The sequence below is a fragment of the Dendropsophus ebraccatus genome, chromosome 11 (genome assembly GCF_027789765.1).
Source record: "Dendropsophus ebraccatus isolate aDenEbr1 chromosome 11, aDenEbr1.pat, whole genome shotgun sequence".
NCBI classification, from domain to species: Eukaryota; Metazoa; Chordata; class Amphibia; order Anura; family Hylidae; genus Dendropsophus; species Dendropsophus ebraccatus.
This window is the reverse complement of record NC_091464.1, coordinates 50,942,615-50,963,743: the sequence shown is the minus strand read 5'-3', so window position 1 is coordinate 50,963,743 and position 21,129 is coordinate 50,942,615. Positions and strand designations below refer to the sequence as shown.

At 47.0% G+C, this 21,129-nt stretch overlaps 2 protein-coding genes and 4 non-coding genes across 8 annotated transcripts in view; 1 reads left to right on the top strand and 5 right to left on the bottom strand.

Annotated features, from left to right (window-relative positions):
* Positions 1-3,506: 3,506 nt before the first annotated feature.
* RPL23A (ribosomal protein L23a) lies at positions 3,507-9,227 on the bottom strand. Its single transcript, XM_069944390.1, has 5 exons — positions 9,120-9,227; positions 6,792-6,972; positions 4,520-4,696; positions 4,276-4,345; positions 3,507-3,564 (listed from the first exon to the last, which is right to left on the bottom strand). The coding sequence occupies exons 1-5, from the start codon at positions 9,142-9,144 to the stop codon at positions 3,550-3,552; spliced, it is 468 nt and encodes a 155-aa protein (XP_069800491.1). The 5' UTR covers positions 9,145-9,227; the 3' UTR covers positions 3,507-3,549.
* On the bottom strand, positions 3,967-4,031 carry LOC138768501 (small nucleolar RNA SNORD42). Its single transcript, XR_011359146.1, has one exon. It is a non-coding gene; the product is annotated as a small nucleolar RNA SNORD42 (small nucleolar RNA).
* Positions 4,412-4,477, bottom strand: LOC138768502 (small nucleolar RNA SNORD42). The gene has a single exon (XR_011359147.1). It is a non-coding gene; the product is annotated as a small nucleolar RNA SNORD42 (small nucleolar RNA).
* On the bottom strand, positions 6,464-6,535 carry LOC138768503 (small nucleolar RNA Z17). The gene has a single exon (XR_011359148.1). It is a non-coding gene; the product is annotated as a small nucleolar RNA Z17 (small nucleolar RNA).
* On the bottom strand, positions 8,826-8,894 carry LOC138768504 (small nucleolar RNA Z17). Its single transcript, XR_011359149.1, has one exon. It is a non-coding gene; the product is annotated as a small nucleolar RNA Z17 (small nucleolar RNA).
* Positions 9,228-14,057: 4,830 nt separating the features above from the next.
* Positions 14,058-21,129, top strand: part of NEK8 (NIMA related kinase 8) — a 64,360-nt gene continuing 57,288 nt past the window's right edge. The window contains exons 1-2 of one of the 3 annotated variants that reach the window (XM_069945542.1): positions 14,058-14,179; positions 19,715-19,920. In XM_069945542.1, the coding sequence (XP_069801643.1) occupies positions 14,133-14,179; positions 19,715-19,920 (253 nt within the window). In that variant the 5' untranslated portion in view covers positions 14,058-14,132. The other 2 variants (XM_069945543.1, XM_069945544.1) reach the window with 2 other exon arrangements.

The following is a 21,129-nucleotide window of genomic DNA, read 5'->3' as shown; positions in this document are numbered from 1 at the left end:
ACTTTAGCATCAATAGTGCAGAATATTGATCCAAAAAAAACATGTGATCTACATTCTGCATCCTAGCCTACCAGAACTTCACAATAGTGTCTACTTTTTGTTTGCACGTTTAACTCTTCCATAGGTTGCACCTTTTGTGTGATCATGCCTCTTTCTTTTCTATCTGGTTACTGCATTGTGATCTGTGGAAGGACTGAGACTGCTTATGTAAATCCAGGTCAGAAACCAGGATGACTCAGATTGTTGACAGAAGGAAGGTCAGTGTTTTGGAGGACGGATGCCACAGTAATCACTGGAATGTGGCTACATCTCATATAACAGCTCTGTATATATGATCTTCTTGACACATTCATGCATATTTTCCTGTAACTAATAAAAGCCCATTATTTTCTATACATTGGATTATATACCATTATCAATCTGATTATTGTTTAAAGCATACCTGTCACCATGGACCGCTTCCGGATCGGCAGTGACATCCACTGCCAGTCTGGATGTTCGGGTCTCCATGAATACAAAGACACAATTAGACGGTAATGTACACAACCCTATTGGTTCCACACACATCACAGTCTTATTAGTGCTCAGTATCAATGGAGATGCGAACTTCCGGAATTGGAATGGATCTCACAGCTAATCTGGAAGTGGCCAATTGTGACAGGTATGCTTTAATACATATAAGAATCTTTTAAACTATGTTCCCACTATGGGATTTTGGTGTGAACTGATGGCCATCTAATCAAAATGATAGGCGTAAATAATGATCATAATTTTGTGCTAAAATAACAGCAGTCCTTAAAGAAGGCCGTCATTTTTATGTAGTGGGGACATAGCCTTATAGGGAAGTTATAAACATGTTTTACACTGATTCGTTTAAAGGGGTTATCCAGTGTAGGGGCACTTTTTTGGGGGAACCGGGGAGGAGGTGGCTGAAATAAAAGACGTCCACTCACCTCCCCAGTCCCCAGAGACTGGAGCACTGCGATGAGTGACCAGCCGCTGGAACCGGGGAGGTGAGTGGACGTAGTTTATTTCAGCCACCTCCTCCCCAGTCCCCCCCAGAAAGTGCCCCCATGCTGGAGCACCCCTCTAAGGCTATGTTCCTACAACGTCTTTTTTCAGCTGCTTTTTTTTTATAACGGCTGATAATTATATAACGACTTTCAAAATGGCATCCATCCTAAAAAAAAGGGCTGTCAAATGGCATTTGGAACCTCAAATGGATAGCATGTAGTTATTTTATTTTTCAGTGTCTTCCATGGACAAAAGTAGATTAATGAAAATGAGTACAAAGTGCTTGAAGTTCTGCTCCTATCCCATAGGCTTCATTCTATGCTCAGGCCCCCCAAAGATTTTAATAGTGGGTTCACCGTGGCTAAATCTGTGCCGCATATGAATCTTTTACTTTACTTAGTCTAAAGGGGAATCTGTTAGCACTAGATCAGACCTGAGCATCGTATGGCCTGCAGGCCACATTTGTCCTGCTGACCTACTCTGCCCAGTCCACGTCCCACTATGTAAACATAGTGGATGTAAACAGCAGGGGGCATTATTACTATGGCGGTTGTGGGTGGGGGGGGATGTACAGGAAGCATTACTACTATATGGCTCGCTCACACGTAGGGGCAACCGGCTCGCTCACACGTAGGGGCAACCTGCTCGCTCACACGTAGGGGCAACCTGCTCGCTCACACGTAGGGGCAACCTGCTCGCTCACACGTAGGGGCAACCTGCTCGCTCACACGTAGGGGCAACCTGCTCGCTCACACGTAGGGGCAACCTGCTCGCTCACACGTAGGGGCAACCTGCTCGCTCACACGTAGGGGCAACCTGCTCGCTCACACGTAGGGGCAACCTGCTCGCTCACACGTAGGGGCAACCTGCTCGCTCACACGTAGGGGCAACCTGCTCGCTCACACGTAGGGGCAACCTGCTCGCTCACACGTAGGGGCAACCTGCTCGCTCACACGTAGGGGCAACCTGCTCGCTCACACGTAGGGGCAACCTGCTCGCTCACACGTAGGGGCAACCTGCTCGCTCACACGTAGGGGCAACCTGCTCGCTCACACGTAGGGGCAACCTGCTCGCTCACACGTAGGGGCAACCTGCTCGCTCACACGTAGGGGCAACCTGCTCGCTCACACGTAGGGGCAACCTGCTCGCTCACACGTAGGGGCAACCTGCTCGCTCACACGTAGGGGCAACCTGCTCGCTCACACGTAGGGGCAACCTGCTCGCTCACACGTAGGGGCAACCTGCTCGCTCACACGTAGGGGCAACCTGCTCGCTCACACGTAGGGGCAACCTGCTCGCTCACACGTAGGGGCAACCTGCTCGCTCACACGTAGGGGCAACCTGCTCGCTCACACGTAGGGGCAACCTGCTCGCTCACACGTAGGGGCAACCTGCTCGCTCACACGCGCGCCGAGCGCTCATATCTCAGTCACCCGACCACCTCCAGCAGCCAGCGAGATCAGGCGAGTATAGGGTGCTCCGGGGGGGGGGGGGGGGGGGGGTCGGGAGCCTGTCACCCTGGCACGGGGTCATTGGATCATTGTCTAGAAGGTTCTGAATTCTTCCAGAGTAACCAGATTCCACTTGACCATTTCTTCTTTCAGAGCCCCTTTAGGGAAGAGAGAAAAAAAACAAACCTACACAAGAGCGTGACTGACTGGTTATATAGACCCTTACTTCAAATTTGCTTTTCAGTTTTCATACCTCTCCTCTTGGTCTTTCACAGGATCAGTTCAAATTGTGTCAGCCATATTTTGTATACAAAGCAGTCTGCACTCATTGAGAAGTATCAAAATGCCAACATGTCCCACACATAAGACTAAAAGGAATCTGTCAGCTGCAATTCACATTCCAAACTTCTGACACTTAGGTAAAGGAGACGCATGGTACCGTTCATTGGCCTGTCTGTGCTCCTAGAATGTAGAAAAATGCTTTTGTCCTATAGAATGAAGAGTCTAAGAGGCTTTCCTGAGCTCTTGAAGTCCACCAGGCTGTAACACCTCCTTACTCCCATATCAGAACCTGCTTGGGACTCTGCTTCCAGGTGTCAAACAGGGAGGGAGGAGAGAGGAGGCATTCTAACATGCAGCAGATCAGTAGCTTAGGAAAGCCTCTGACTCCTTGTACCAGAGAATAAAAGCATTCCTCTACACTCTGGAAGCACAGATGGATACATGAAAGGTACCATGTGTCTTCACCTAACCGCTATCTAACAGTGTCAGCAGTTTGGAAAGTAAACAGCTGACAGATTCCCTTTAAACAAAGCAGACTGCCATCACTATGTGACCACAGCAGGCTATACTTTCACTAGGGACAAGCATCTGTGAAGTTGTATATTGTTGTATCCTGCAACATTAAAACTGCAGCGTCACCATAGCATAGGAGCCATAGCTGCTCTGTGAATGCCTATTCAGCAAACTGATAATTGTGAACATTTAAAACTTTCATTTACACCACATACTACTATTCACAATAACACAGCAACTAAGAAAGGGTTTTTATTTGATTTATTTCTGTACAGAACATGTGACGTGTTTAGATGATTCCAATCTGTGAAGAAATAGGAGAACATTTAGTACAACATTGATCATTCAGGGAAAATGTCCTAAAATAGACAGAAGTATTCGTATAAAAATCCAGAAGTTTTTTCTTAAAAAAAGACGGAAGCCCGACCCCCAAATAAGCTAGCAAAAGATCAATGGATTGCAGACATCCTGCACCAAACTGAGAATGTAGCTAGAAGCAGTTTGCTTTTTACATACTGTAACAGGTTACTGTAGTCACAGCTATTGCAGTGAATAGGAGCCGATGAGGCACTAACACATCACTATTGCAAAGCAGTACACAGCCAAATGCTTCAGGCACCAGTCTGATATGGAGTGCCAGGACCCAGCCAATCAATTTTGCAGGAAAACGTTATAGCCAGGCTGGTGCATTTTGTCACCTCCTATAGTGCATCAGTGGTTCCTTTGAACACATCAACGTATTCAGACAAGGTAAGTTTCCATCATCTGCACATAGAACAAACTTAGATTACATGACCTGGCCAATTTAACCAAGGAAATTGGAGGAATTATGCTGTCAACTGCTTTACAGAGTGTCTGTAATGCATGGATCCACTCTATCATCAAAAGGTAGGCCTCCATAAGGCACCATACTGTCCACCAGAATCATTGAAGGCAGTGAGCCAACAAAACTTTACATGCACACACCTTGTGTACTACACTTTAACCAGTGAATCATAAGCAAAAGGAAATTTACCTTGTTGGCAACATCCAAAGCATCATAGTCTGGAGCAAGGCGGACATATGCCTTCTTCTCACCATCAGGCCTGAACAGAAAATAAACCTATTAGACAATGTTGTCTTACATATGCACATGTCTTTGCATCTCCATCATGCATCAGTGGTTCCTTTGATAGCATCAAGGTGATCAGCCGGAATAAGTTTTCTATCATGTGCATGTATGTGTGTATCAGCAGCGTGTCACGGTTCTCATAGCTCACCTTATGAGGGTGTTCACTTTGGATACGTCAATGTCATAAAGTTTCTTCACCGCCTGCTTGATCTGGTGCTTGTTGGCTTTGACATCAACAATAAAAACCAGAGTGTTATTGTCTTCAATCTTCTTCATGGCTGACTCAGTGGTCAGGGGGAACTTAATGATGGCATAGTGGTCAAGCCTAAAAACACAACATTTGTTCAGTAACCATGCAATAAACTTTGAGCAGAGGCTTTTCAATGGCCGTAACTTCATGCAATATGCTTGTCCTCCATCTGCAAAGTTAGAAGCCCCCACAATTTAATGCTAACATTTTCCTCCATGTCCCCAAAATACTGTGTGCGCATCAGCATTATGAGGCTGGGAGCAATGAAACTGTTTAAATATTTGTGCTACAGCGGTGTGACCATTTACAGTTTTGGAGGTCCTAGCATCATAATGAATGCAGATGCCGGGAGCTCTGAGGTCCGGTCCGCTAAATACTGTCTGTGCACAGACAGTATTTTGCAGACATGTGAATGGCCCCTATCACACAGAGTGATAACTTGCCAGATAAGGATAATTTGGCAGATTATCCCTCCATGTAATAAAGACAACGATCATCTCTTTCGATTCGGACTAAAAATCGCCTCCAACGGCACATCGCTACGTCTAATAGCGATGTGTGGCCCTCAGCTGTAGGCTCAGTAAACGCCAGACCGGGCCATGTAGTATGACCGTTATGGTGCATTTACACAGATTTATCTTACAGATTTTTTTGAAGCCAAAACCAGGAATGGATTTGAAAAGGAGAAATCTTAATTTTTCCTTTATGATCTGTTCCGTTTATAGCCTGTTCCTAGCTTTGTCTTCAAAAATCTGTCAGATAAATCTGTCTGTGTAAAAGCACCCTAATGGTGCGTTTACAGATTTATCTGACAGATTTTTGAAGCCAAAGCCAGGAATGGATTTGAAAAGGAGAAATCATTCTTTCCTTTATGATCTGTTCCCTGTTTCTAGTCTGTTCCTTGCTTTGGCTTCAAAGATCTGTCAGTGTGTGTGTGTGTGTGTGTGTGTGTGTGTGTGTGTGTGTGTGTGTGTGTGTGTGTTGCAACAGGACCCACAACAACGCAATCACCATATTATAGTCCCTGTGGCCTCCTCCAGAGACCAGGGACCTGCATGTGTGCCAGGGTGAGAGGAGAAAGAGGAGGGCTATTTGCACTTCTGAATTAGTCATCCCCAGATGCCCCCACCGCCCTGCAGTCTGCCCCTCATATATACCTGTACTACTACTACTACTACTACTAATCCCCCTCATTTATACCTGTACTACCACACCCTACCTAGATGGAGGCACAAAGAAGATTTCCTATACTATACGGGAGCACAGAGCGGCACATTTGGCAAGCTACTTTTATGGAGCTCGTCTACTGCAGGGGGAGCACTGTTACAGTGGGAAGCAATAAAGTTGTCTCAAATGTCATTAAAATAGTAGCTGACGCAGCAGGGAAAAAATGTTCTATTTAGCAAAAAAATAAATAAATAGATTTTATTTATTGGCCATGACACCCAGCCCTACCTGCAGCTTAAAGGTAACCCCCCCCCCATGTGCATGAAGCCTTTAATCGAAGTAGTAGTGTAGTGACAAAGCAAACCTAAAGACATGCAGATTCTCAGAGTTGCAGCAGGAGGTTAAATTACATTCAGGAGGAGTCAGAAATAAACTTCTTGCATGGTTCCACAGTATTTATGCATAGTGGAACGTGGAATGTGATCAGTGTGAATACACCATACATATTGGGCCGAGCGTGCATGTAAACAGGGAGGTGAATAAGCCACTGAAGTCCAAATGCCAATCCTTTCTACTCCAACATTACGTGACCCTGGGGTGCAGCCAGGCGGCCTCCCCCCACACATTAGATCAATGATGTTCATCTAATGTACATAACTTGTGAAAGACGTTAGTGGCACATCAGCAAAAATAGGTGCAATCACAGATATTCAGTCTTTGATCGCTATAGAATACATCACTTGTGCCTCTAATGTCTAAGATGCTAGAACATGTAACTACAACCTAGTAGCCATTACTCAAACACTATAGAAACTGCAACAATAAGATGTGGCGCAAATGGCCAATCCATCGAGCATAAAGGTCCAATGTATCTTATATGACCAAATGCTGTGTGTGTGTGTGTGTGTGGGGGGGGGGGGGGGGGGGGCTGCTCTACTCCTTTGCTCTAGTTTTTACGTCTGTGTTACTAGTGTTTGTGCACATCTCACTTATAACAACATACTTGTTCCTTGTGGGAGCACTTTTCCTGGGGTACTTGGGTTGTCTCCTAAGTCTCAGGGTCTTTGGCCTCCTGAATGTAGGGGCGGTCCTGATTTTCTTCTTCTTGTGACTGTGTACTCCTTTTAAGACAGCCTTCTTGGCCTTCAGAGCCTTAGACTTTGCTTCAGTCTTGGCAGGGACAGCTAAACAAAAAAAAAAAAATATATACACACATCCATATATATTTGTATGTTACACCAAGATGTTAATAAATCAGTGTGTGTGGTAGCTTCACACACCGTATCACAGCAGATTTGACTAAATAAATGTACACAGCATCAAATCCACAGCAGATTTGATGCTGTGTGTGAAGCTACCCTTAAAGTGAGGATGTCTACATTTTAAGGCTGGGTTCACACTGTTACAGTTCATTTAATTTTGCTGCATACAAAAAATGTAGTCAACTACACTAATGCATAGAGCAAGACATTTTATATAATGCAAAGAGCAAGACATTTTATATAATGCAAATCAAGTGTATATGCAACTTGTGCATCTAGGGGTATACTGACTGAGCGGGCCATCATACTTACTCTGGCCTGATTGCTTTTATATACACGTGATTGATGCTGCAATCACATCTCTTCATACAGGCAGTGTCATGGACGGGATCACATCAGGACTACACAGACAGCCAGCAATGAAAGAGGCGGATAACCTATAACAAGCTCATCGGGGAAGACATAATAGTACGTCAAGATGTCACTAGCCCCTTTAAGGATATTTTCCCACAAATATCACTTCTGCCCTGTAGATAGTTGGTAAGGGGGAACTTAATAGTTTTTGTGCACATTTTTGTCTAATATGGTCACACTTTGTTGTAGAAAAATTCTTCAGATTTTCTGGTGAAAGCACCAGAGTTTTTATAAAAAAAAAAAACCTGTGAGAGGTTATAAAATTATATATATAGCAATCAGCTATTAACTAATGCTGGGTGAACCTCCCAAAACATTCAGGTTGATCCATCTTTTGAACACTGATTCCATGTGGCTGCTGCCCCATAGCTTCCAGAAGTACATGGAGATAGCCTATGGCTTCCAGAAGTACATGGAGATAGCCTATGGCTATATTCGCACTGCCCTTGCAGCATCCAACTTCTGCAGCTTTGGAGAATCACTAAACACTCAGGTTTGGATAACATTGCCAAACCAGAACATTTTAGCAGGTTTGCTTAAAGGACACCTGTCACCCCCCGTGCCGGGGTGACAGGCTCCGGACCCCCTGTTAGACCCCCCTATACTTACGTGATCCCGCCAGGTCCCGCTTCCTGAGTCGGCCGGGTCCCGGAGATATCAGCTCCCGAAGCCCGGCACGCGCGCTGACAGCAGAGTCAGGCGCCCATAGAGAATGAATGGGGAGGCGCCCATAGAGAATGAATGGGGAGTCCGATGCTCCGTCATTCTCTATGGGCATCGGACTCATCTCTCAGCGCGCGCGCCGGGCTTGGGACCCGGCCGACTCAGGAAGCGGGACCCGGCGGAATCACGTAAGTATAGGGGGGTCTAACAGGGGGTCCGGAGCCTGTCACCCCGGCACGGGGGGTGACAGGTCCTCTTTAACACTACTATTCACTTCTCACTACTGTACAGTCTATGGATCTTGTCTCCGCCATGTGAGAGAAGCAGAGGGGAAGAAGTGGTTCTACCTGCTCCTAATAAAGATCATTGAGACCAATGAAAGTCTGACATGTATGACACCAAGAGTTTAAGTGGCATTGATACTAGATATGATCACAGGCGCTGGTAAAACCTATGATCAGCTAATCATGATGTGTGACCGTCCATTCACCCCACAGGAGGCAGTATGAGGCCCGGCCCGACTACAGCCACATGTATGAGGTGAGGCCCCCGGCTCCTATACAGACGTGTCAGCGCTATAGGGCGGAGAGCTCGGTAACTACTCCTATAGCAGCCGTATGACTGACAGCGAGCTCCCCGTACAGCCAGCAGCGCCCCGGGGGAGGAGGCCTGGCGGAGGCCGCACGCTGCCCGGGGCCGGTACATCAGTCCGTATAGCTGGAATCAGCACTCATCATACTTTGATCGCTTAAAACATCACGTGCACCGGACCCGGGATCTGCAGCGATCCCTCCCGTCAGCTCCCGCACGGTACATGCGACGGCGACCAGGCCTCTCCCGGGGGAAGCCACATGGAGCCGGAGGGGAGCTTCCATCCCCCTATACCGCCCCATTACAGTCCCTGCCGGTGACCGCCACACATGACCAGCCGGGCTAGCCACATATCGGCACACAGGCCCAGTATCAGAGGCCACTAGCCACGCAGCTCTCACCTTCCTTCTTTGCTTTAGGAGCCATCTTGGAGAAAAAGGAAGCACGAGGGGTTTCTCGGCCAATTTCAGCACGGGCTGAAGAAGGAAACCTCGCGAGACTACGTGATAGGTATGGCGTAAAGAACACGTGGTGACGTCAAGATCATGTGACCAGAATCATATGGGAGGAGCTTCTCTGCGGCGTTCTATGTCTCAGGGATGTGTGTAGACTGGACAGTCCTCTATACTAGACAAGACCTATCTGGAGACACAGTATAATAGGCAGCGCGGACAATGGCATCATGGAGTGTCCTGTGACAGCTGGCTGGGACAATGGTGTTACTGTGTTGTAGTGATGCTGCATGATGGTTTTTGGTTTTAATTGTTTTTAAGGAAAATAAATCTTTCTGTGCTATAATAAAGGTTTATTATATTGCATTATATGATGTGCTGGATTTTAGCCATTCATCTGGTGCAGATCCAGGGGCAACTTCACTGCCCACTGCAACCTGGGTGGCAATGGTGCCTACAGGGGATACCAGCAGGAGCCCTGCCTCTCAGTTACAGCATGAGGGGCAGAATTTATTTTATTTTTTGATTTTTATGTATTGGACCCACAGATCTTTGCTCAGTTGTTTTTAATCAAAACCAGGAGTGGATTAGAAACACAGAAAGGGTCTGTTCACACACTGTTCAAATTAAGTGGATGGCCGCCATTTAATGGCAAACAAACGATATTTAACCCTTTAAGGACGGAGCCAATTTTCGTTTTTGCGTTTTCGTTTTTTCCTCCTTGTGTTTAAAAGGCCATAGCACTTGCATTTTTCCACCAAGGGACCCACATGAGCCCTTATTTTTTGCGTCACTAATTGCACTTTGCAATGACAGGCTGAATTTTTGCATAATGTACACTGCAAAACCAGAAAAAAATTCAAAGTGTGGTGAAATTGAAAAAAACCCAAAACGCATTTCTTTTATTTGGGGGGTATTTGTTTGTACGCCGTTCACCCTGGGGTAAAACTGACTGGTTACGCATGTTCCTCAAGTCGTTACGATTAAAACAATATCTAACATGTATAACTTTTCTTTTATTTGATGGCCTGTAAAAAATTCAAACCATTGTTAACAAATATACGTTCCTTAAAATCGCTCCATTCCCAGGCTTATAGCGCTTTTATCCTTTGGTCTATGGGGCTGTGTCAGGTGTCATTCTTTGCGCCATGATGTGTTCTATCGGTACCTTGATTGCACATATGTGACTTTTTGATCGCTTTTTATTACATTTTTTCTGGATTTGATGCGACCAAAAATTTGGCACTTTGGGATTTTTTTGCGCTGATGCCATTTCCCGTGCGAGATCAGGAATGTGATTAATTAATAGTTCGGGCGATACGCACGCGGCGATAGCAAACGTTTATTTATTTATTTACTTTTATTTAAAACCTGGGAAAAGGGGGGTAATTCAAACTTTTATTAGGGGAGGGGGCTTTTTACTAATAACAATACTTTTTTTACACATATACTAGAAGCCCCCCTGGGGTTAGGGTTATTCCCCCTGGGGGACTTCTAGTATATGCACTTTGATCTCTCATTGAGATCTTTGCTGTATACTTATACAGCAAAGATCAATGAGATCGGCACTCGTTTGCTTTCGGCTGCTGCAGCCGGAAACAAACGAGTGCCGAGCCGGGGACGGCGCCATCTTGGAGCGGACCCCGGCCAGCACCACACACGGAGATCGCTCCACTAGACACCAGGGAACGGATGCCTCCGGTAATCGGAGGCAGCTGTCAACTTTGACAGCTCTCTCCAATTACCTTATTAGCGGCACAGCGATCAGACCGTGCCCGCTAATAGCCGCGGTCCCGGGCGTTTTTAAAAAACGGTTATTATTTGTCATTAAATGGTGGCCATCCACTACATTTCAACAGAGTGTGAACATAGCCTTTCGGTGTTTCTAATCCACTAAGCAAAAATACTGTGTTGGAACATAGCCTAAGGGTGCCATCACACCTACTGGATCCGCAGTGGATCCAGTGTAATTTATCCCTATGAGAACACACGGCGGGCTACAGGCGGTTAACTCACATAGTCACAGCGGGATGTCAATCCCGCTGCTAGTATGTGTCCTCATAGAGATGAATGGCACTGGATCCGCAGCAGATTTGATCAGGTAAGTGTGATGGCACCCTTAAGGTAACATTACTGTCAATCATCACTATGAACAGAGGATTGTTCAACGGTCAATGTCCCTTTTTCACACCAGACTGACCCAATCATGCCCTTATGAACCTTGCTGTCTGCACTGGGGCACAGAAAAATAGGACTGGAACGGGCCAAACCCAAACTGTTCCTATAATGTTGAAAATTATATATGACAATGATGTCTTGGTATGCCAAAACATGCATTGCTTTGTGCTTTCCACAGTTTGGAAAGATGACACTTGGGGATCAGGTTCTAAGGGCAACCATCCTATGTCCAGCTAATTTCATGCAGGAGCCCTATTCATTAGAATAGGGCTTGTGCACAGAACTCACCAGTTGTGGTATGACTGATTGAGCAGACCAGTCCTCTGGCGTAAGCTTCATCTCTCCATGCCGAACAGTGGGGAGCATGTCTCAGTTAAATGTGACAGTGATCCAAAAAGATCACTGGCCTAAGCAAACTCCTGAAAATGACTCCATACTAATAACCCTCCTTCATCAAACTTTACAGTTGTATTGGGGCAACTAACATTCCCCTGGCATTCACCAAACCCAGACTTGTCCATAAAATGAAGATAGAGAAATGTGATTCCTCACTGTACTAATATGTTACCTCCAGGGCCGATAACATTTCATCTGATGCTTGGCATTGTGCTTGGTGATATAAAGTTTGCATGCAGCTGCTCAGTAATGGAAACCCATGCCATGAAGCTCCTGGTGGGCATAGTTTTCGTGCAGATTTTAACACCAGATGAGGTTTGGTCTTTCGGTATATGTACACATCCTTAGTACATTATTACGACTGTTCATATACTAGAGTACAGAAATAATTGTAATTACGGGCGTAACTAACTACCATTGTGCCGTGTATTATGGGGAATGATTTCAGCTTGTTCGCAACCATTTATTGTTATGGGGAGAAAATAAAAATCTCTTCCTCTAATGGGACCCTAAGGGTACGTTCACACTACGAATCAGCACAGAATTTCAAGTGGAGTTCACGCTGCTGACTCCGCTTGAAGTTCCGCCTGTTCCATTCATTCAATAGGATGTCTCATGCTCACTCTGCCAACTGCCCAAAGAAGTGACCCTGCTGCAGCCGCTGACTGGCTGAGGGGACTTGACATGTCCCGACCCTGGTTCCCACTCAGACCAGGAAGTGGCCGGCGCTGCGGAGGTGAGAGCATGTTAGGGTGTGTTCACCCTAACAGGCGGAAACTCCGAGCAGAATTCCACCTGCCTCACTGTCTCAATGTTATGTATAGGGCGCCTCTGCTCAAAGAAGTGACATGTCAGACTCCTTCTCTTCAAATGACGCAGAGACCGGATGGCCTGAAGAAGGTCCAGGTAGGACCGAAACGTCGCTACATATCACATAGGTTTTACAGTCTCACTATCTGTACTCACATATAATACTAGTTGGAGTAAAGATGTTATTGTTCTACTGGCACTGTAGATAAGACCTTTCATCTGCATAAAGGGTGCTGTGGATTATATACTCTTCCATATGTAAATAACCTGACATATCTGAGATATGGAAGTCAGGTAGTCCACTCTCCATAATCCTCCCCTCCAAAAGGGAGAAGTCAGAGACACCATCTCTCAGATACTCTGGTGTTACCCGGCATTTGTGTGTGGAGACCCCTGAGTCAGTGTGGCTCACAGCAGTGTATACCTGGGGAGAGCGAGACCCCTCTCTGTGCACTGTAACATATAACAATCTCCTGGAACTATTGTTCACATTAGCCCTGGTGTTGTGTGTTCAGGGATCAAAAATGTACAAAATCAGCTTGGCATCTCCCAACATACAGTCCCATGTAAAAATAATAAAATAATCACTCCTGCCAGTTCTATGTAAATACCACTGCCCATCAATCCCTTTCACAGTCCCATTAAAACACACACCACTCCAACACACAGTCCCATGTAAATAACCCCTCTTCGCTCCAACACACACAGTCCCATGTAAATATCCCCCCTCCGCTCCAACACACACAGTCCCATGTAAATAACCCCCCTCCGCTCCAACACACACAGTCCCATGTAAATAACCCCTCTCCACTCCAACGCACACAGTCCCATGTAAATAACCCCTCTCCGCTCCAACACACACAGTCCCATGTAAATAACCCCTCTCCGCTCCAACATACAGTCTTATGTAAATAACCCCTCTCCGCTCCAACACAGTCCCATGTAAATAACCCCTCTCCGCTCCAAAACACAGTCTTATGTAAATAACCCCTCTCCGCTCCAAAACACAGTCTTATGTAAATAACCCCTCTCCGCTCCAACACATAGTCCCATGTAAATAACCCCTCTCCGCTCCAACATACAGTCCCATGTAAATAATCCCTCTACGCTCCAACATACAGTCCCATGTAAATAACCCCTTTCCGCTCCAACATACAGTCCCATGTAAATAATCTCTCTCCGCTCCAACACACAGTCTTATGTAAATAACCCCTCTCCGCTCCAACACACAGTCTTATGTAAATAACCCCTCTCCGCTCCAACATACAGTCCCATGTAAATAATCCCTCTACGCTCCAACATACAGTCCCATGTAAATAATCCCTCTACGCTCCAACATACAGTCCCATGTAAATAACCCCCCTGCTTGTGAGATACAGTCCCATGTAACCTCCCTCCATTACACAGCGCCCCCTGCTGCCCCCTCCTCCCCAGCACACACATGCAGACCACCACTCAGCTTCCTGTCCGGGGCAGCGCTCTGCATACACCCCGGGACGCCCCGCCCATCCCCGATGAGGCCCCGCCCCCCAAGGTGACATAATTCCAGCCGGGAGCAGCTAAGCTCCAGACCCGAGCATGGAGAAATACCAGAAAATCCGGGTGGTCGGCAGAGGAGCCTTCGGGTGAGAGTCCTGGGAGGCTGAGGCCATGAGGATATCACAGTAATATTATTCCTGTCATATAACGGGGGTCAGCGCTGCCTGCTGCAAGGTCACGTGATGCGCAGGACCCGTTATCTCCTGCGCTGCTCCAGTGATCCCTAACCTGTGAGCGGGACTACAACTCCCAGCATGCCCGGCAGCCAGCTTTGATTAGTAGTTGTGCCACAGCCGAAGAGTCACAGATTGAAGGGGATGGGTTGTCCTATAAAGTTCTTTCTCCAGTGCAGCCCTCCATGTCACACATTACACTCTATATACTCTTCGGTAGAGCCTAGAATGTATCCTCTCCTTTGAGTTTCTCACTGTAGGGGATACATTCTAGCATCTTCAGTAGTGAAAACGCTAGAATGTATCCTCTCCTTTGAGTTTCTCACTGTAAGGGATACATTCTAGCATCTTCAGTACTGAAATGGCTAGAATGTATCCTCTCCTCTGAGCCATCCTCTCCTTTGAGTCTCTCACTGCAGGGGATACATTCTAGCATGTTCAGTACTGAAATGGCTAGAATGTATCCTCTCCTCTGAGCCATCCTCTCCTTTGAGTCTCTCACTGCAGGGGATACATTCTAGCATGTTCAGTACTGAAATGGCTAGAATGTATCCTCTCCTCTGAGTTTATCCTCTCCTCTGAGTCTCTCACTATAGGGTATACATTATAGCATGTTCAGTATTGAAATATTTAGAATGTATACTCTCCTCTGAGGGTATACATTCTAGCATGTGTAGCATTGAAATGTCTAGAATATATACCCTCTTAGTACTCAACATGCTAGAATAAATCCCCTATAGTGACTCAGAGGAGAGGATACATTCTAGCCATTTCAGTACTGAAGATTCTAGAATGTATCCCCTGCAGTGAGAAACTCAAAGGAGAGGATATACTCAGAGGAGAGGATACATTCTAGGCATTTCAGTACTGAACATGCTAAATGTATCCCCTGCAGTGAGAAACTCAGAAAAGAGGATACACTCAGAGGAGAGGATACATTCTAGCATGTTCAGTACTGAAGTGTCTAGAACGTATCCTCTCCTCTGAGTTTCTCACTGCAGGGTATACATCCTAGCATGTTTAGGGCTATGTTCACACATAGGGAGGCATTTATTAAGTCCGGCGTTTTTTACGCCGGACGTAAAAATGCCCCCGCGGACTGCCTCTACATAAATCCCGTGCGCGCCGTTGCGCACCGCCGAAAACCTACGCCAGCTGAGGACTGGAGTAGGTTTTTGGCGTACATTTTGGCGGAACGGATGATAAATCGCGCGGACTCTGAGTCCGCGCCCTCCGTTCCGCCCACTCTCCGCCCCTTTTCCGCCCCCTGGCGTACTCGGCGGAAAGTGCCGATTTGCGAATATTTTATTCGCAAATCCGCCATTTTTGCTTAAAAAAAGACGCAAATCGGCACTTTCCGCCGAAAATCATCCATTCGCCGGATGATACATGTGGCCCATAGTATTTCGGTCATTCTTTCTTCAACCAAAACCGAGTGCTGTGTTTTATGTGTGAACATAGCCTAGTAATGTAAAGTCCATCGAGTATCCTCTCCTCTGAGAGGGCATACATTCTAGAATGTTTAGTACTGAAATGTCTGGAGTGTATCCTCTCCTCTGAGAGGGCATCTCCACCAGGTGTACCCTCTCCTCTGAGAGGGCATCTCCACTAGGTGTATCCTCTCCTCTGAGAGGGCATACATTCTAGCAAGTGCAGTTTTGAAAGGTCTAGACCACAGGTGTCAGACTTCATCCCACGGCTGTTACAAACTACATTTTCCTTCATGCCTTACTTGTCCAGACATGGTGGGAATTGTAGTTCTGCAACTGCTGGAGGGCCTGAGTCTGACATCTCTGGTCTAGAATGTTCTCTTTTCTAACTGCAGGGTATACAGTCTAGTATGTATCCTCTCCTCTGAGCGTATCCTCTCTTCTGAGCTTCTCCCTGAGCGGGTCTTATTATACAGCATGATTAAGAGGTGAAAGCGAGCGGCGATGTGTTAGGTCAGTGCTCGCTTCCCCTTTGTTCCCTGCACATTTTCTGTGTTATTACACACACAGACAGTGACTGGGGGAACTGCGGGCAGCTGCGGGAGGGGCAGCCCAAAAAATCCTTAGATTGTTCAAGCTGCCCATTGTAGACAGCAGCACTATCGTGATCACGATAGTGATTACTCGACCAGTTTGAAGACCACAATCAGCTGATAACATGGATTATTACACCAAATGATTATCAGACGTAACGGCCAGGAAACCTTTGGTGTAATACACCATTGTCTGTACAAGGAACAGGACTGGTGTGTGGGGTCTGTATACAGGGGAGAGGACTGGTGTGTGGGGTCTGTATACAGGGGGAGAGGACTGGTGTGTGTGGTCTGTACACAGGGGGAGAGGACTCGTGTGTGTGGGGTCTGTATACAGGGGGAGAGGACTGGTGTGTGTGGGGGGGGGTCTATATACAGGGGGAGAGGACCGGTGTGTGTGGGGTCTGTATACAGGGGAGAGGACTGGTGTGTGTGGTCTGTACACAGGGGGAGAGGACTGGTGTGTGGGGTCTGTATACAGGGGGAGAGGACTGGTGTGTGTGGTCTGTACACAGGGGGAGAGGACTGGTGTGTGTGGGGTCTGTATACAGGGGGGAGAGGACCGGTGTGTGGGGTCTGTATACAGGGGAAGAGGACTGGTGTGTGGGGGGCTGTATACAGGGGGAGAGGACTGGTGTGTGTGGTCTGTATACAGTGGGAGAGGACTGGTGTGTGGGGTCTTTATAATGGGGGAAAGGACTGGTGTGTGGGGTCTGTATACAGGGGGAGAGGACTGGTGTGTGGGGTCTGTATACAGGGGAGAGGACTGGTGTGTGGGGTCTGTATACAGGGGAGAGGACTGGTGTGTGGGGTCTGTATACAGGGGAGAGGACTGGTGGTGGGGGGTCTATATACAGGGGAAAGGACTGGTGGTGGGGGGTCTGTATACAGGAGGAGAGGACTGGTGTGTGGTCTGTATACAGGGGTGAGGACTGGTGTGTGGGGGTCTGTATACAGGGGGAGAGGACTGGTGTGTGTGTGGGGTCTGTATACAGGGGAGAGCACTGGTGTGAGGGGTCTGTATACAGGGGAGAGGACTGGTGTGTGTGGGGTCTGTATACAGGGGCAGAGGACTGGTGTGGGGGGTCTGTATACAGGGGAGAAGACTGGTGTGTGTAGTCTGTATACAGGGGAGAGGACTGGTGGTGGGGGGTCTATATACAGGGGGAGAGGACTGGTGTGTGGGGTCTGTATACAGGGGAGAGGACTAGTGGTGGGGGGTCTATATACAGGGGGAGAGGACTGGTGTGTGGGGTCTGTATACAGGGGAGAGGACTGGTGGTGGGGGGTCTATATACAGGGGAAAGGACTGGTGGTGGGGGGTCTGTATACAGGAGGAGAGGACTGGTGTGTGGTCTGTATACAGGGGTGAGGACTGGTGTGTGGGGGTCTGTATACAGGGGGAGAGGACTGGTGTGTGTGTGGGGTCTGTATACAGGGGAGAGGACTGGTGTGAGGGGTCTGTATACAGGGGAGAGGACTGGTGTGTGTGGGGTCTGTATACAGGGGCAGAGGACTGGTGTGGGGGTCTGTATACAGGGGAGAAGACTGGTGTGTGTAGTCTGTATACAGGGGGAGAGGACTGGTGTGTGGGGTCTGTATACAGGGGGAGAGGACTGGTGTGGGGTCTGTATACAGGGGGAGAGGACTGGTGTGTGGGGGGTCTATATACAGGGGGAGAGGACTGGTGTGTGGGGGGTCTATATACAGGGGGAGAGGACTGGTGTGTGGGGGGTCTATATACAGGGGGAGAGGACTGGTGTGTGGGGTCTGCATACAGGGGAGAGGACTGGTGGTGGGGGGTCTATATACAGGGGAAAGGACTGGTGGTGGGGGGTCTGTATACAGGGGAGAGGACTGGTGTGTGTGGGGTCTGTATACAGGGGAGAGGACTGGTGTGGGGGGTCTGTATACAGGGGCAGAGGACTGGTGTGGGGGGTCTGTATACAGGGGAGAGGACTGGTATGTGGGGTCTGTATACAGGGGGAGAGAACCCCTGTACACAGACACCCCACACTGGTCCCCTCTCCCCCTGTATACAGACCCCACACACTAGTCCTCTCCCGTGTATACAGACCACACACCAGTCCTCTCCTCCTGTATACAGACCCCACACACACCAGTCCTCTCCCCCTGTATACAGACCCCACACACACCCGTCCTCTCCCCTGTATACAGACTCCACACACACCAGTCCTCTCCCCCTGTATACAGACCCCACACACCAGTCCTCTCCCCCTGTATACCCCTCCATGCTACTATGGATATTGCAGCTTCCTTCACTCTGTTTCTGCACAGTGAATGGTGCAGCAGCTCACTACTTCCTACTTCCGGTCGAGGCCCCGCCCCTCCTGGTGACATCACACCTCAAAGGAGAGGATACATTCTAGCATCTACCTATACTCTTCTCATCCTTCATATACAGCATCAGGTCTCTACTGGGGGTCTCTGACACTTCTTATCAGGTATACAGGGGAGAAGTATCTGATTAGTGGGGGTCCAGCTCTGGGACCCCACTGATCACATGTATGGTGAGTCCCTTGTGCCCCATGTGAATGCACTGACAGATATAGTAGTACTAGTAGTAATACTCTGCAATGAGTACCTGCAGCATTATACACACAGGGTATCAGGCCCTCTCCCATCTGCTATAGATTTTACTCTCAGGTTATATTATACCCCTCAACTATTATTATTATTATTATTATTATTATTATTATTATTATTATTATTATTATTATTATTTTTGCTTTACATTTTACTTTGCAAGTCGCCTTGATGGAATGTTTCCTGTTGTCGCTGTGTTTCCATGGTAACTGACAACAAACCCTGTGTGGTCTTTTCCTGCTCCGTCCAGGCTGCCCTTTCCTGGCTTTACCCCTCCCCTCTGAATGGGAATTACCAGCCCTTCAATAGAAATCAGTATGGAAAAATCTGCCATTTAGGGGATATTTTTTAACTTTAAAAACAAAAACTGAAATTACTGCCCAGATTCATCAGTCTGGCCGAGGACAAGAACCGCCTGATGTGCCCACAGGAACCAATCAGAGCTCAGCTTTTATTTTATCAGAGCAATCGGAGATTGCTTCTCACACAGACTGATAACTGGCGCCACTGTGTGTGAACATAGCCTCATATGCTGCAGAAATGACTGTCAGAACAAGCTGTAACCACATTGCTATGGGTTGATAATTTTGAGATTATTATAGGGGGAATTAACAAAGGGATAGAAGATGCTGCCTTTGATTTCCATGCTATGCTATGGACAACCCCTCCTCTTTTCCCTAATTATTAGGTCCAATACATTTGAATGGCTCTAGCTGACGCTCAAGTCTATGAAACCTCAGATGTATTCTGTATGTTCTATGTCAGGTACTGTAGGTGTCTATGACTTCACTATGTGACCTGTCCTTGTGTTTGCACAGGATCGTGCACTTGTGTCTCAGGAAAGCCGATCAGAAACTTGTGATCATCAAGCAGATCCCGGTGGAGCAGATGACTAAAGACGAACGCCTCGCTGCCCAGAACGAATGTCAAGTGCTAAAACTGCTCAGTCACCCAAACATTATAGAATACTATGAGAATTTCCTGGAAGACAAAGCCCTTATGATTGCAATGGAGTATGCACCTGGTGAGTGCCTCACGTCTGCTATACACCAAAAAAACTTATAGATGAAGCCATGTTCAGTACACACTTCAGTATAGTCCTATGACATGCGTCTACAGCCTCTGGGTGCTGTGTATGTGGTGTGAACAGAGCCCTATGTATGACCTGCCATCACTTTCACACATTTTTGTGTCCAATATCCGTCTGCAGCTCTCAGCCTGACCACAGGTCATGAGAACTGCAGTCAAGCCAGGACATACAGATGCCTGAATGTGTCTGTGGCGTTTTCTTTTTTAATTGTTTTTTTTTTGTCGTGCAGTTTTTGTATCGTTTTATCAAAATAGTTTATTTAAATTTGTGCGTTTTTGTGTTTTTAAGCAGTGTTTTCCTCCTTAAAAGTCATATAATTCTTTGGTCATGTTATTAAAGGATTCCTCATGTAGAATGTGATGCCACAAGAATGAGACACATTTACATGTGGTTTTTTGTTTGTTGTAGGGTACCTTCACACATACAGTGGTTTCAGCTGCATGTTTTGTGTTTTGTTATCAGTTTAAAGGAGAAGACCGGCGAAAATTTTTATTTAAGTATTGTATTGCCCTCCAAAAGTTATACAAATCCCCAATATACACTTATTATGGGAAATGCTTATAAAGTGCTTTTTTCCCTGCACTTACTACTGCATCAAGGCTTCACTTCCTGGATAACATGGTGATGTCACGACTCCCAGAGCTGTGCGGGCTGTGGCTGCTGGAGAGGATGATGGCAGGGAGACACTGAGGGGCACAGGGCACTGGAGGGACACTGAGCATCCCCCTGCCATCATCCTCTCCAGCAGTCACAGCCCGCACAGCTCTGGGAGTCGGGTCGTGACATCACCATTTTATCCAGGAAGTGACATCACCATTTTATCCAAGAAGTGAAGCCTTGATGTAGTAGTAAGTGCAGGGAAAAAAGTATGTTATAAGCATTTCCTGTAATAAGTGTATATAACTTTTGGGTGACAATACAATACTTAAATAAAATTTTTTGATGACCTTCTACTTTAATGCACCAAAACAAGCAGAAGTTAAAGGGGCTGAAGCTTTCTGCTCCCCGGAACTCACTTTCTGAGATACCATGTCTTGGTAGTAAGCCCTCTGAGACACAGGGGTGTGGTTAAAGGGGTTATCCAGCGCTAAAAAACATGGCCACTTTTCCCCCTACTGTTGTCTCCAGTTCAGGTGTGGTTTG

What these genes read in the sequence shown, in the direction of transcription:
- RPL23A (XM_069944390.1), bottom strand. Translation starts at nt 9,144, where the DNA reads ATGGCTCCTAAAGCAAAGAAGGAAG. An exon ending in TCCTAAAGCAAAGAAGGAAG is followed by an intron (nt 6,973 to 9,119) that starts GTGAGAGCTGCG and finishes TTTTTTGTTTAG; the next exon opens with CTGTCCCTGCCAAGACTGAA. An exon ending in AGTGCTCCCACAAGGAACAA is followed by an intron (nt 4,697 to 6,791) that starts GTATGTTGTTAT and finishes TTGTGTTTTTAG; the next exon opens with GCTTGACCACTATGCCATCA.